This window comes from Acipenser ruthenus, chromosome 4 (assembly GCF_902713425.1).
Source record: "Acipenser ruthenus chromosome 4, fAciRut3.2 maternal haplotype, whole genome shotgun sequence".
NCBI lineage: Eukaryota > Metazoa > Chordata > Actinopteri > Acipenseriformes > Acipenseridae > Acipenser > Acipenser ruthenus.
Genome location: NC_081192.1, coordinates 42,198,161 through 42,212,953, shown reverse-complemented (window position 1 = coordinate 42,212,953; position 14,793 = coordinate 42,198,161). Strand labels below are relative to the sequence as shown.

At 35.6% G+C, this 14,793-nt stretch overlaps 1 protein-coding gene across 2 annotated transcripts in view; it reads right to left on the bottom strand.

Annotated features, from left to right (window-relative positions):
- Positions 1–1,470: 1,470 nt before the first annotated feature.
- Positions 1,471–14,793, bottom strand: part of LOC117400667 (R-spondin-2-like) — a 73,501-nt gene continuing 60,178 nt past the window's right edge. For both annotated transcript variants that reach the window (XM_034000933.3, XM_034000934.3), the window contains exon 6: positions 1,471–2,179. In XM_034000933.3, the coding sequence (XP_033856824.1) occupies positions 2,076–2,179 (104 nt within the window). In that variant the 3' untranslated portion in view covers positions 1,471–2,075. The remainder of the gene's footprint in view (positions 2,180–14,793) is intronic.

Genomic DNA, 14,793 nt, shown 5'->3' with positions numbered 1-14,793 from the left:
ATGTGATTTGTAATCATTTGAGATTTTATCCCCTGAAGGCTAGCAGTACTCAATTATACAGCTATTAGAGATGGCAAACACTTATATGTTGTTTTGCCTTCGGATTTCAGTACCAGATTGCAGGCCCTACTGTAAAACAAACAGTTGGATGCATATATTGAGAAACATGTGTAGTGGTTGGGTATTTCTCCTTTGTGGATATACAAATCTTCATTTTTTAAGGTTTTATTGAATTCAATTACTTAAAATAAAAACATAATCTGTACGGTAGAAGCCCTAACGACAACTAGTGAAGCTGGATTACAGAAGTGTTTTTTCAATGAATAAGTGATTTTGTGCCCGCAGCAGGGGGGTAGATGTGTGCACCTTCTGATGTGTGGACAAACATCTGACATTTAACCAACATTAAAGTGCCACAAATGGCAGAACAACGGTTTAAAATATTTACCACGTTAACTGATAGGGAGAGAGCAATAAGTGTCCCGTATGTGTGCCTGCAAATCAGCATTTCATGAATAGTAACAAGGATTGTGTTGGTGGTCTCCTTAAAATGTTTTCTAAATTAGTAAAAAAAAATTATAAGATAAAATACTGGGTTTGTTTATATATATATATATATATATATATCAATTATGAATGTATGAATACCCTTATGCAATCAAGCATTTATATAGAATATATATAGTACTGTCCACTGTATTGAAAATGCGGTTGTAAGTGAACTTTTAAAAAGTATACATTGCAAATAAACTGTACTTGAAATCTGCATGTCCCACTCTGATCACAGGCATTTTTAAACCACAAAAGCAAGGTGCCACGTGAGGCTTGTAAACCCAGTTTAAGAAAGCTGTACGATATCAGTTGTCATGCAAGGTCAAATTGGAACTCAGACAAAAACATTTAAATATACCCTCCTGTATTTTAATATTAATTTGGTTATTTGCATTTGGAAGGAGAATTTCTCTGGCTAAAAGAAAATTCACACAAACGGGAATTTCGTGTTAAGAAGTAATTTACAATAAGCGACAAGGGTATTCATGCATTGAAAATGTATGCTTTCACTAGATTATTACCTTGTATTTATTGTTCCTGCAACCATCTTGGTCCAATCCCATATGTGTTCTTTGACAATGAATTTGCTTTTGTGGATGGAGGGTAGGTAATAACTAGGGAATCATACTTCAGCTTAGCTGGTGGACAGAGTGTGCATGAATGTAGAAGTCTGTGCAGCTGTTTCAATAGCTTCTGTAAGCCATTGAAGGAATTGAATTTCCTTTTGGAAGTAAAATGGGTAAGAACACAAATATATACTGATTAAGTGTTTGTTATAATAGTGCATATTATTATACACTAGTGCACACATTTATTTTACCATAAAACCTATATTATGCCCAGATAATAACTATGTTGGAAAAAGAATGGCCAAACTACTTTGGCAGGAAATGATAAAAGAATAGGATACTGAAAAAATAGAGTAATACGTTTTATTATTATGTAGACTCTCAGCACTATTTACATGAGGACTGCCATGCTAGTTGAACAACAAGAAATATTATTGTCACTTGTAGTATACATTTACAGCTTAAAGCGGTTTTACATTAACAACTTTCTTGACAGAAACTGAGATTGTGCTGAGAATAAAATAAATTGCAACTCTGCATGGTATTCATATACATTACTCTTGAAATGTACATTATAAGAAATATAAGGGCCATACATGAAATAGTCCTTGTCCTTCAACAAAAATTCTTCTTTTACATAAATATATGTCCTTTTTTCCAGACATTTCACCATTTTTTGGCTTATTTGGTCAGGGCACTGGATAAAGTCTTTAATGCACAATCAGCTCCTTTTTCACTGAACCACATCAACTTCAGTGTTGATAAATTACTTTCAGTGCTTCCCGGAAATAATGAAGTATAAACAAAATAAACAAGCTTTGTGGACTTTTGTTTTCACAAGGGATTTGCCACCAATTCTGACAAAGCAGCAAGACCGCAGTGCATTATTAGTGTGCAGGAGCAGCTAGCAGCTTGTGTGCACTTTCTTTGTGTAAAAGGTTGAGTCTTGTTGTTTTACTGGCTGGTCTTCTCTGTAGCCAGGACAACACTGTGCTGCTTCTGGGCCCGATCTAGAAGCTTCCTTTTCTTCTTCTTCTTGATTGGTGTTTTCCTTTGTCCTGGTGGAACAAAACAATGAAGTATGCATTATTACTTCTGTCACGTATTTTGAATGTTATAACCACTTGTTAGAAGATGTGGAGGAGTGACAATGGAATAGTGAATACAGACACAGACAAAATACATCGTCTAAATATTCAAATATAATGGCATAGGTAAAGGATGGCAGGTTGATGAAACTACATTAAAATCTAAATGCAAGGCTACACAAGTTATATACAGTAAAGCAGGGGTTTCCAGGACCCCTACAGTAAAGGGTACTACAATTAGATGAGCAGGTACAAATACAACACACGCAAACCAATACTCCAATAGATTTACAGCCATATACAGAACAGACGAGTGAGGAGCCATTAATTTGGTATACTTCCTTATGCACAATACTCAGGTGTTGTTTTCTGAAAAGGTATTACACTATGGTGAGAGGAGAGTATTTAAATACCACTTGTATTTAATTTTTGGCTTCCTTGAGACTGCCATAAATGTTAAGCATTAGTTATATTTTGATATACAACCAGGGTCTACAAGTGTTCTCACCTTAACACACAGTAATGAAAGCACTCAAAATAAATACAGAAAAATGCATTACAAGAGATACACATATAGAATAAAAACAGTTATATGATCATTATAAAATGTCTTTATTCTATAAATACCTAGTAAATAGTGTTTAGTAAACAAACTCTAGAATGTCCCTGGTTTCCTTTACTCAACACTATGATGTTGTAAAAGTCAAACATTTCAGTTGCCATTATCGGAAGTTTATAAAACAAAGTAAAAGTAACACCTAACAACTTCGGAAGTCAAACCTTGTTTCCCTTTAGAAGTAAGTCTGCCGTTATGACATCTTAATCAGTCTGCTTAATTGCTTTTGGACCAGACATTGAGCCTTAGTATTTCCAGTGTTCCAAGAACAAAAGTTTAAGTCATCCGTTTGAACCAAAGCAGAGTATTCAGTGGTCTCAGCATTTGGCATAGGCCTAACAAATTGAAATTGAAATTTTATAGTTCCTCTGGTTGCCAACAAGTAATAAGCACACAAATACCAAAACACTGTAATAATAACCTTGGCACTACCATATATTAAGGATCTCCTTAGCCTTAATAAAAAGGCTTTGCAGTACATATACCTTTCTTACTGTTCTATGGTGTTTGAAAGTCAGTTAGGGAGAGAGTTTACATGTGTACAATAATTCTTCATTCCAAGAATGTCATTTTCTCAGTCAGCTATCGGAAGGCTAAACATCCCAGCAAGTTTAACCTTCTATCTGTAAAATATGCCTTTTTTCAGCTGTGTGATTGAGGTTCAAACCCATTTCAGGTCGAGGGAATCAACCAGGGCCCTACTGAAATCCGATCTGGTGGCCTCAACTTGATCCCCAGCAGATAGAAGTTGACAGCTCAGAACCACAACCACACTGACACCTTACCAAGCCAACTGTTTAAAAGATACTAGAGGGCAGAGTAGGGAGTGTGGGGATACATTTGATACAGGAATCTCTACTTCGGACCGAGGTGCTCTTGCATTTCAAGACTCACGATTCTCAACTACCACCTACAAGCCCTTTAGATCTCCTCACTAGCCTTTGAAATCTTAACCACTTCACTGCTAAGCTAGTTGCGCACCACTGTGATTGGACCTGGTAACTAAAGTTGATGCAAAGTTTTGTTTAAGGCTAGTAAGTGAATATTTAAGAAACTGCACAGGATCAAATTGGAAAGTTAAGAGCAGCCCCTTCATTTGTAGAAAAAAAAGTCTAAAGGGTACAGTAGACTAAAGGGTACAGTTTAAGATCTTAAAAACTAATCACCCCCTTAAAACTTGCAGGCTCTTGGCCATAGCTTATACTTTCGTCCAACTCAAGGTAAATTACATCCCTCAGCACCCCACAATAAATTCCTTGATTGGCTCTCTGAAGCAGTTTTTAGCAGAAAAACGCGCAGTGATGTGAAAGGATAGAAGTTAATAAATGCATGCTTTTGTTCTGTTACAGTTCCACATGAACTATGCTGTTCAGATATTTAAGGTTTCTGTTTTAAATTCAAACCTCCTTCCTGTAATTAATTCATTCTTTAGCACAGCTTAAGTTTCACATCTTGCAAGCTGAACAACTTAATTTGAATCGTTGTAACAATTATTGTATAAGTGCAACCTCAGATTCCTTTAATATGTGGATTTAACCAACAAAAGAAGTGTTCACAATATGTTTTTACAAAAAATTAACTATCCATTATTTGTTCCTGAACTTTATTAACCCCTGTTTCTCCCTTGTTGTTTACTGGTAATGTAGATACAAATTAGATCGCTGTAAACTGTCTAAATGGTTTATTTATAAAACAGATTTTAACACAATTGATAAAGGCGGCTGCACAATGTTGTGGCTTTAATACATTTCCCCCAGTTTCATATCAGAGGTGCAGTTACACAACAGTCATGGACATAAAAAAATAGATACAATAGGTTTAATACCCCTCTGAGGAAACAAGCCCCAGTCAGGGGAATATAATTAAATAAACCACTGTTTAAACAGGTCAGAAAATGTATACATATTATACCCATACTATAAACTTGTTGGAAAGAGCCTTAAGTAGTATTTAAACAACTGATGTTTTTTTCTTCAATATTTTTGCAATCCTGTAAACTTTGTACTTCAAACTTTGTAAATCTATTTCAACATTTTGAAATTATATATACTGTATATATGAATGAGAGACGCAGCTTTTGTGGAAGAATCTTGGGGGGGCCTTCATCCAGCAGTGGATTGAATAAGGCTGAATATGATATATATCTATATATATCTATATATCTATATATCTATATATCTATATATCTATATATCTATATATATATATATAAAAACAAATGTTGTTGAGTGTTGTAATGTACTACTGTGCTGCCCCCATATGTATAGTGCTGCGGAACCATAACTACAATATCCTGTGCTATAAAACTTTTAAATCTATTCTGAGTTTTATTATTTCCGTAAAGTGTGTGTAGTAATATGTGTGCAGAAAACATGTTAATGTTAATGCAGCACCATGTTTATTTTTTATTGTACACTGTAAGTTGCTGAATACAGATGCCTTGTTAACTTGGCTAAACTGTATGTCTATAGGCATGCATTACTTTAAAGGGTCTATATCATTTTGAATGTTCTACAGTTTGCATATATATATATATATATATATATATATATATATATATATATATATATATATATATATATATATATATTCAATGATGCAAATATATTCTCTATACAATGTTACAGTAGCTTAGCTCTAGCAGGTATATACATGTTTATTGCTGAGAAAAGTAAAAGCAAAACTATATATAGGATCTGTATAATTTTAAAAGAAAAGATAGTAAGTAACGTTTGAAAGCAAATTTTTCAAAATTATTTAAAACCTACAGTACCAAGATCTGGCAGTAGAGGGCAACATACACAAGCAGAAAATATATTCTACTGCGTTTAATATAATAACTTGTATGTGTTTATTTATTGTGAACAATACAATTGCTACATTTTATCCTACTGCACTGGTATATGAAACAAGCTTTGATTTCTTGAAATGATCTCTTGTTTACAGTCAAAGTAATGACATAAGCAAATTACCAAAGTTTGTAATGAAGTTTATTTTACTATTTCAAATATTTCTTCTTCTTCTTATTATTATTATTATTATTATTATTATTATTATTATGGATTTGGGCAAAGAACCCTGAAACACCAATGAAACATATAGTATGGAAATAGACTGTCCCTCACATAACTGATTCATTTGTGCAAATGTCATCCCTGATATCTTTTCATTAGACATTAAACATATAGAGAAAACATTAGTCATATAATTATTTTAGTATTACTACATATACCACCTTATGGATATAATATTCAATATGTTCATGTCTCAGTTGCATGCAGGAAATCTAAAAGACATATAACATATATTTCCAGAATATTACCGGTGCTGTCCATGGAGACCTACACATTTTTATTAACCTGTTACAGCTGGTCTTTATTATTTTCTTATATTTTTTTGTTATACTGAATTCAATAAAGCAAATTACACAACATCTGTAGTTTTATGCTTGCTATCATTTTCTTGAGCCAAGTTTAGCATCCCTTGGGGATAACCTCTTAGGTCAAATGATAGATAACATCAAAATCTGCCAATAAACATAAACTTTTGGACTTAAGTGAAAAATAAATCACCTAATCAGATCCAGAAACCAGTGTGTCAATACCTATAATAATAATAATCTTTTTATATAGCACCTTTCATAGTGGACCACCATCACAAAGTGCTTTACAAGATACGAGACTAAGGTGTGTGAACTATGCATCAGCTGCAGAGTCACTCGCAACAATGCCTCACCCGGAAGACGGAGCACAAGGAGGTTAAGTGACATTTAGACCAAGATGTATGCGTTTGTTGTCACTTGGATTTGAATGTTGACAAATGTATGAACTTGAATAAAGGGTGCATAGTATGCAATTTGTCCCAGAATTACATTTATATTTATTCATTTATAATACTGTATTCAACTATGAAATATAATATGTGATAACCGCAAAAAACATCTTATTTATCTGTGCAGTATGAGCCTTACAGATCTTGCCAAGTTACACGATGCAGCAGGATTTAATATCTTTATACAGATGACTAGTGTTTTTTTTTTTTTTTCTAAATGGTTATTTCAGAAAAAGTAGTTAGGACCTATTAGATCACACTGACCATTACAGACACATAGCCTACAGGAGCTGGCTAATACTCTTTTGGAGGAGCGGGAAGTGCAGTTTCAATGACTCATTAGGAGCATAATGAAAAGATGTGAGGCTGTTATCCTGTTGACAGGATAACATACATAATACTGACTTGCTGTTCCAGGATCATTAGACAAGAAAACATTACAAGTCCACTTCCATTACGCAGTTCTATGTTGACATTTATTACATTTTATTCTTCTTATTCAATGAAGGATGATGATTCAATGTATTGTTTTGGGTTATTGTCTTTACACAAACACCATTTATGCGAGTGAGCCTTGAACATTCATAGTAGTACTGTTGGCTGTATTTCATTTGGTCCTGTAGGACTCTTCATAAACAAACAAGTCACATTTTGTTACAACACAGTTTATCTGCACAATTTCCTTAGAAATGTTCCTAGATTGCTAAGAAGACCAGATCTGACCTGCTCTGACCAGACAGTCCAGATTCTACCCATATCCAATCTAATACTTTTTCCTGGTCCTCAGATGGCATCACTCACAATCCCTGATTCTCGCTGTTGAGCCAACATGCTGCTCTACATGCACAACTTTACATGACCTTTGTGCTGTGTGAAAAATTTAGTTACAGAATATTACCTCACCCTACCAACTATCAGACCATTGTAAAGGGGCCGCTCTATCAGAAAAATAAACCTTTCATATTTCAGTCTTCACATACTATATGTGACATCTACATTAATATCCTTTCAAAATGTTTTGCACAATTACTTTTTTGTGTTAATCACAACCCTCTTTAACCCCAGCTTAGCCCTAGGCTTGGTGCTTCTTATTTGCTGTTCCCATGGTTACCACGGTTTCTCCTTTGAATTGAGCTGAAGCATGTTTTTATCCAAAGAAAAACAATATTTTAGGTTCTATACATTTCTGAGCTGTGCATGGCGCAGGAAAACAGTTTTGTTTAAGCCTTATGTCGTTTCAGTTTTACACCTAGAAGGTGATGTAAAATGACTCTTCTTTATCATCTGATCACCATGGGTGATGTTTTACGCACACCAATACATGACCACGAGCCTAGGATACTTTATAAACTCCTCCCCCAGCGACTTAATATGCCGTCTACAATATGAATATCAGCAGCATTCTATAAACATATAAATACATGGATTTATTTTTGCTTATATTGAATTTGTGTGGAGATTTTTTCATAGCCAGAGAATGCTGTTTATTTCCATGGAATGAAGAAGACTTCTGGCACCAGCAAGATTTGATTTCAGTGGCAGTAATTGGATTACAATCCATTAAGGGCCTCTCACATACATTTATAATGTTGTGAAGGCAATATTTTGCAGCCATTTTCCCTTACCTCTTGCCTCTTACTTGTGGGAGCCTTTTAAGACCCCCCCCCCCCCAAAAAAAAAAAAAACATTCCCAGAGTTTTAGTCAGGAGATAAAAAATAAAACACAGTTAACTCCAGATTTCATTATAAAAAAAAACAAAAAACAAAAAATACCCCAACTTTATTGCACCACACTTAAGAGTAATTAAAATGAACTTGTATCCAGTATGATGGGAATTGCTGACAACAGCACTTCTGCACAGCATCACCCAGTGCAACAAGATTCATGTGAAATGTACCTTCTTTTAGGTTTTCTTTTTCTTGAGTGTTCTGTGTATGAGAAGAAAGAATCACAGTGCTGATGATGTAAGACATATACAATACAGCATTGTCAGGATTCGATTGCTTGCTCTTACCCAATATATAAATAGAAACTCTGCAGGACTGACCCAATTGTTATTTTGTTACACAATCTGATGATAAAAAAACCTGTCATTACTGTAGCTTTACAGTAGCTACATGGTATTGAGTTGCAGATTTTGTTTTAAACTGTATCCAGTAGATTTGTTTTCTGTTTTATTCTTCTATGCAAAAAAAATCAGATGGATTATATTTCAAATTCCTTTAATTGTTTTAACATTGTGCAATCATTCTGAGTATTTTCTTATAGACCCTGTCCTTTGTCTTTGAACTTGTTTCAAAATACAGTACTGTGCAAAAGTTTTAGGCAGGTGTGAAAAAATGCTGTAAAGTAAGAATGCTTTCAAAAATAGACATGTTAATAGATTATATTTATCAATTAACTAAATGCAAAGTGAGTGAACAGAAGAAAAATCTAAATCAAATCCATATTTGGTGTGACCACCCTTTGCCTTCAAAACAGCATCAATTCTTCTAGGTACACTTGCACAAAGTCAGGGATTTTGTAGGCATATAGTGAGGTGTATGATTAAACAATTATACCAAACAGGTGCTAATGATCATCAATTCAATATGTAGGTTGAAACACAATCATTAACTGAAACAGAAACAGCTGTGTAGGAGGAATAAAACTGGGTGAGGAACAGCCAAACTCAGCTAACAAGGTGAGGTTGCTGAAGACAGTTTACTGTCAAAAGTCATACACCATGGCAAGACTGAGCACAGCAACAAGACACAAGGTAGTTATACTGCATCAACAAGGTCTCTCCCAGGAAGAAATTTCAAGGCAGACAGGGGTTTCCAGATGTGCTGTCCAAGCTCTTTTGAAGAAGCACAAAGAAACGGGCAACGTTGAGGACCGTAGACGCAGTGGTCGGCCAAGGAAACTTACTGCAGCAGATGAAAGACACATCATGCTTACTTCCCTTCGCAATCGGAAGATGTCCAGCAGTGCCATCAGCTCAGAATTGGCAGAAAACAGTGGGACCCTCGTACACCAATCTACTGTCCGGAGAAGTCTGGTCAGAAGTGGCCTTCATGGAAGACTTGCGGCCAAAAAGCCATACCTCCGACGTGGAAACAAGGCCAAGCGACTCAACTATGCACGAAAACACAGGAACTGGGGTGCAGAAAAATGGCAGCAGGTGCTCTGGACTGATGAGTCAAAATTTGAAATATTTGGCTGTAGCAGAAGGCAGTTTGTTCGCCAAAGGGCTGGAGAGCGGTACACGAATGAGTGTCTGCAGGCAACAGTGAAGCATGGTGGAGGTTCCTTGCAAGTTTGGGGCTGCATTTCTGCAAATGGAGTTGGGGATTTGGTCAGAATTAATGGTCTCCTCAATGCTGAGAAGTACATGCAGATACTTATCCATCATGCAATACCATCAGGGAGGCATCTGATTGGCCCCAAATTTATTCTGCAGCATGACAACGACCCCAAACATACAGCGAAAGTCATTAAAAACTATCTACAGCGTAAAGAAGAACAAGGAGTCCTGGAAGTGATGGTATGGCCCCCACAGAGCCCTGATCTCAACATCATCACGTCTGTCTGGGATGAAGAGAGAGAAGCAACTGAGGCTGCCTAAATCCACAGAAGAACTGTGGTTAGTTCTCCAAGATGTTTGGGCCAACCTACCTGCCGAGTTCCTTCAAAAACTGTGTGCAAGTGTACCTAGAAGAATTGATGCTGTTTTGAAGGCAAAGGGTGGTCACACCAAATATTGATTTGATGTAGATTTTTATTCTGTTCACTCACTTTGCATTTTGTTAATTGATAAATATAAACTATTAACATGTCTATTTTTGAAAGCATTCTTACTTTACAGCATTTTTTCACACCTGCCTAAAACTTTTGCACAGTACTGTAGGTCACTGCGTATATTTGTGTGAGTGAAAAACAAGCAGGAGTTTTTTCCAATACAGTACTGTTTACAAATAGCACCTTAATTCAAGTGTTTGAAGCCTATTTGTTTATGCTTTCTCCAGCATTGGAACGGTTTTTGTTTTAACTTTAGGCTTGCATAACTTGACAGTTATTTATAAATAAGCACATTTTATTACAGCATGAACATAAATTGTGCTTGGATTGGTTTTGATATAAAGAATATTTATTTCCATATGATGAAAGTTTAAAATATAACACACTTCCTCGCCACCTGTGTTATCCATTTAAATTAATGCTAGGTTTATGCTTCCAGATGTGGATCATTAATCTACCACTTGAACGTCACAGTATTCTCTGCTCAGTATTTCTTAAGTTTTGGGGAATTCAGTAGTTTCTGGCATTTAACCTCTAGTACGAAGGCAAGTCAGGTCAAATCAATTAAACAATCAAAGCTTGACTACAGTTCTGTTGGTTACTGTTGCATAAGCGTATCACAAACCAGCGTGTTATGTCTAAAGGTGATTGCTGAGCAAAATGACTAAGGATGCAACATCAACTACTCGTTGTGAATGACCCTAGTGTCAATAATTTCATTTGCAGTTAGTCAAACACAAACAGGAAGTTCAGCACATGTGGTACACATTTTCTTTGGCACAGCATCCTTTGATTATCCTGTGATCCTTTTACAGTGATCTGACGGCTTCACCTAATAAAGTATTCTTTTTGAAAAAGGATATTTGTATGGTTGGCCAACACTTCCTTTAATGATCAGATTAATCAAATCTAACTGGGACTTCAGATTTGTTTAACCCCTGAAGGACCAATAAAAACCATGCTTTTTATAGTAATCGTATTGCATCTGTGCTAATGTTGTTATTTTTTGTTTTAACTCATTGACTCCCAACCATTTCAGGTTTACATATAACTGAATTCCACTTTGACTTATTAAATACTTTGGTTTCAATGTTGTTTGAAAATAAAGTCAAGCCTTTTCTTTAAGGTAAGTTCATGCTAACCCTTTTAGCATCAGCAGGGAGCAACCTAAAATATCTTTCTGAACCAATCCACAATTATGGTCTTCAATGTCTTTACAAAGCAACCCTCTAAAATGGTTTATTGAGGTCCTTTGCTGTTGCAACTGTGAAACAGATGTTATATTTAGAGTCTTTCAGTATTATAGCAATTTCTGGAGGTGGGTGGGGGGAGTAGGAGGAGCATATAACAATTAGAATGTCATTTTTTTTCCTTTGGTCTGACAAACACTATATGATATACCATTTCTTACAGTTTTAATTAACAGGTTATTTTTCACAATAATTCATAAACCTGCTACTGCTTACTGATATCGCTAAGTGCTTTCATTTTATTTTTTCAATTATAAAAAATTATAAGCGCTACAGTCCTTATGTGCGGTTTCTTTAGATAAAAGTATGACTAGGCCTCAGCAGCAACAGTAGCAATGATTGATGTCTGGCATACAGCAGCTTACAGGGATATTAGATGGTGTATCAAAAACAGGTCCAGTGGGACAAGCAGTGTTTAACAGTCGACTGGACAACAGAATTCAGAGTTCAACCTGGTTTGCACTCTCCTCAGAGTCAGTTGTGGCTGCAGTTTTGTTTATGTACCCTGTTATCAAACTGTCATCTGATTTAATATCTGGCAGCCTTATGAGTTCCTCTGAATGCTCTCTCCCTCTCTACTCCTGTCCTGTAATAACAAGAAAACGTTTGCCTAATGAAACACCCTAGCCCCCATCCCCCCAGCCTCCCTTCCTCTACCTATGCTTTCATTATACAGGGACCCCATGCCCCATGCTCTGTGTAATTTCTATATAGTCAGTAACACATGGGGCTTTTCAAAAAGGTTCCTCTGTTGAAGTTCATCACATGTGGTTGCCCTGATGAAACAGAAGCTTCATCAAACGGGGTGCCCAGCATGTTTCTGTATGTGGCTATTTGATTTTCTATTTAACCATATTGCAAATATTTCAAAGCTTATCTATCTCAAGTATCACAAATTAGAACACACGTGAACTTGTACAGGTGGAGCAGTTTCATTCTCCAAAAATTGCTACTGCTGAAATACATTACAATAGTTTAAATAGCTAGCCTACTCCAAGGCATGGAAATACATTAATTACCTTCACCTGTAACCTTTTTTACTTAACTGTAGGTAGCTTTCAAGTGAAGTTAAATACGTGCTTTAAAAAAAAATGACTGCATGGGTTTTTTTGACTTTTGGTTTTTTAGTAAGACTACATCACTCATGTTGAAGTGCAGTCTCATTTATACCGGCTTCCTGTTTACACAAGACACATTTTTACTTTATTTTATGGTATATTGAATTTTGTTTATCTAGAAATCCTTTCAAGACATCTAAAATGCCCAAGTTTGCGCAGGAGTTAGTGGTTTCAACATATGATGTAAAGAAATGTGCTTCTTTGCAGAAATCTCAAAATCACATTTTAAATTTGAGATATGTGAAATGTGAATAGCTTTCTTAAATATTTGCAGAAGTCTCAATATTATATAAAGTTACTGGTATCTAATCTACAATAAAATATATTGAATCATATACTGTATATAGTTGCCTTGAAACAGAAATGTACTAAAACTTTTTTAACTGTTACACTGACAGACTTTCAAAGCATTACACACGTGTATCACTCATACCTGTGGCATGACGACTACAGATTCTGAATATAAAAGCAATCTTAAGTCAGGGTGTTTAAAATACTGTCCTCAGAAAGCAGTTGTTGTACAACATGACAGTAACGCACTCAAAATTATTTATTTTAGTCAAGGATTAGAGTACATTGTTGGAAGCTAATCAGACATTGGAACTCTCACTCTCTCCCACTCTCGAAATGTTACCAACAGACAGGAGACTTGGGAGACTGTTCAGGGAATGTTTTCCTATTTTAATTATTCATTATTAGTAAACCAGGGCTGTCCAACGAAGTCATATAGGCTCATTGAGCACAGTATGGCTCTTTTGATTTAGAGGCGAAGACTGGTCAATAGATAGATTTTGATAGAAGCCATTCAAAATGCAAAAATTAAATTACATTGTGTAAGTAAACAAGTAACATTTAACAAAAAAATACTAAAGCAGTGTGTAGTCTGTTTTTTTTTTATTTCTGTTATGTTATGTATAGCTCTTGTTTTTTTAAGAACTCCCTGGTCATTTGGCCAAACAATTGGACAACTCTAAACTGAATGAAGCCAGAGGTCAGCTGTAAACTCCTTTTATTGCTATTCCCTACATATTCCTAGTGGATGAATCAGTCAGTCAATCAAATCTTTATTTAATATAGCGCTCTTTGCAAAGTTGCCACAGAGCACTTCACATGGACAAAACATGAACATTTACAGAGCAGTAAGCATTAGAAGCAGTCCAACAAATTCAGTAAATACAATAAAGTACGATAAAAAACTAAAACAACAGAACATACAGTAAAAAGGCAATAGTAGTAATCATGTATATGACAGACTATAAAAATATGTCTTCAGCCTAGTTTTAAAAACTGCCATAGTTGGTGCCTCCCTTACAGAGACTGGCAATTCGTTCCACAAATTAGGGGCCCTGTAGCTGAATGCTCTGCCACCTGTGCTCTTTTTTAAAATGTTTGGAACGGTGAGATACCCCGCATCCTGAGATCGCAGCGGGCGACTTAGAACATATGAGACCAATAAGTCACTCAGGTAGGATGGAGCTAACCCATTTAAAGGCTTTATAGCAGGACTTTAAAACCAATCCTGTATCATACTGGGAGCCAGTGTAGGGATTCCAACACCGGCGTAATATGATCAAATTTGTTTTTGTTAGGATCCTGGCAGCAACGTTTTGCACGAGCTGCAATCTGGACAAAACACAATTTGGAATACCAGAAAATAGGGCATTACAGTAGTCTATTCTAGCTGTGCTGAGAGAAAGTATCTTAATTTAGCAATATTTCTTAGATGGAATGTGGGAATGTGAATCCTAATGTGGGATTCAAATGAAGATCAGGGTAAAAAATGACACCCTAATTTCTGTCTTTGACTCAATGGGGTAGCTGTCCACTGTACAGGTACATTGATTTACCCTCTCTCTTTGACTTCTTGACTCCAAAATTAGGACCTCTGTTTTATCAGAATTTAACAGTAGAAAATGTGTTGACATCCATTTCTTAATATCAATGAGACAGGTAGTTTTGCAGATGTGAAATCACATGGTTTCAGAGAT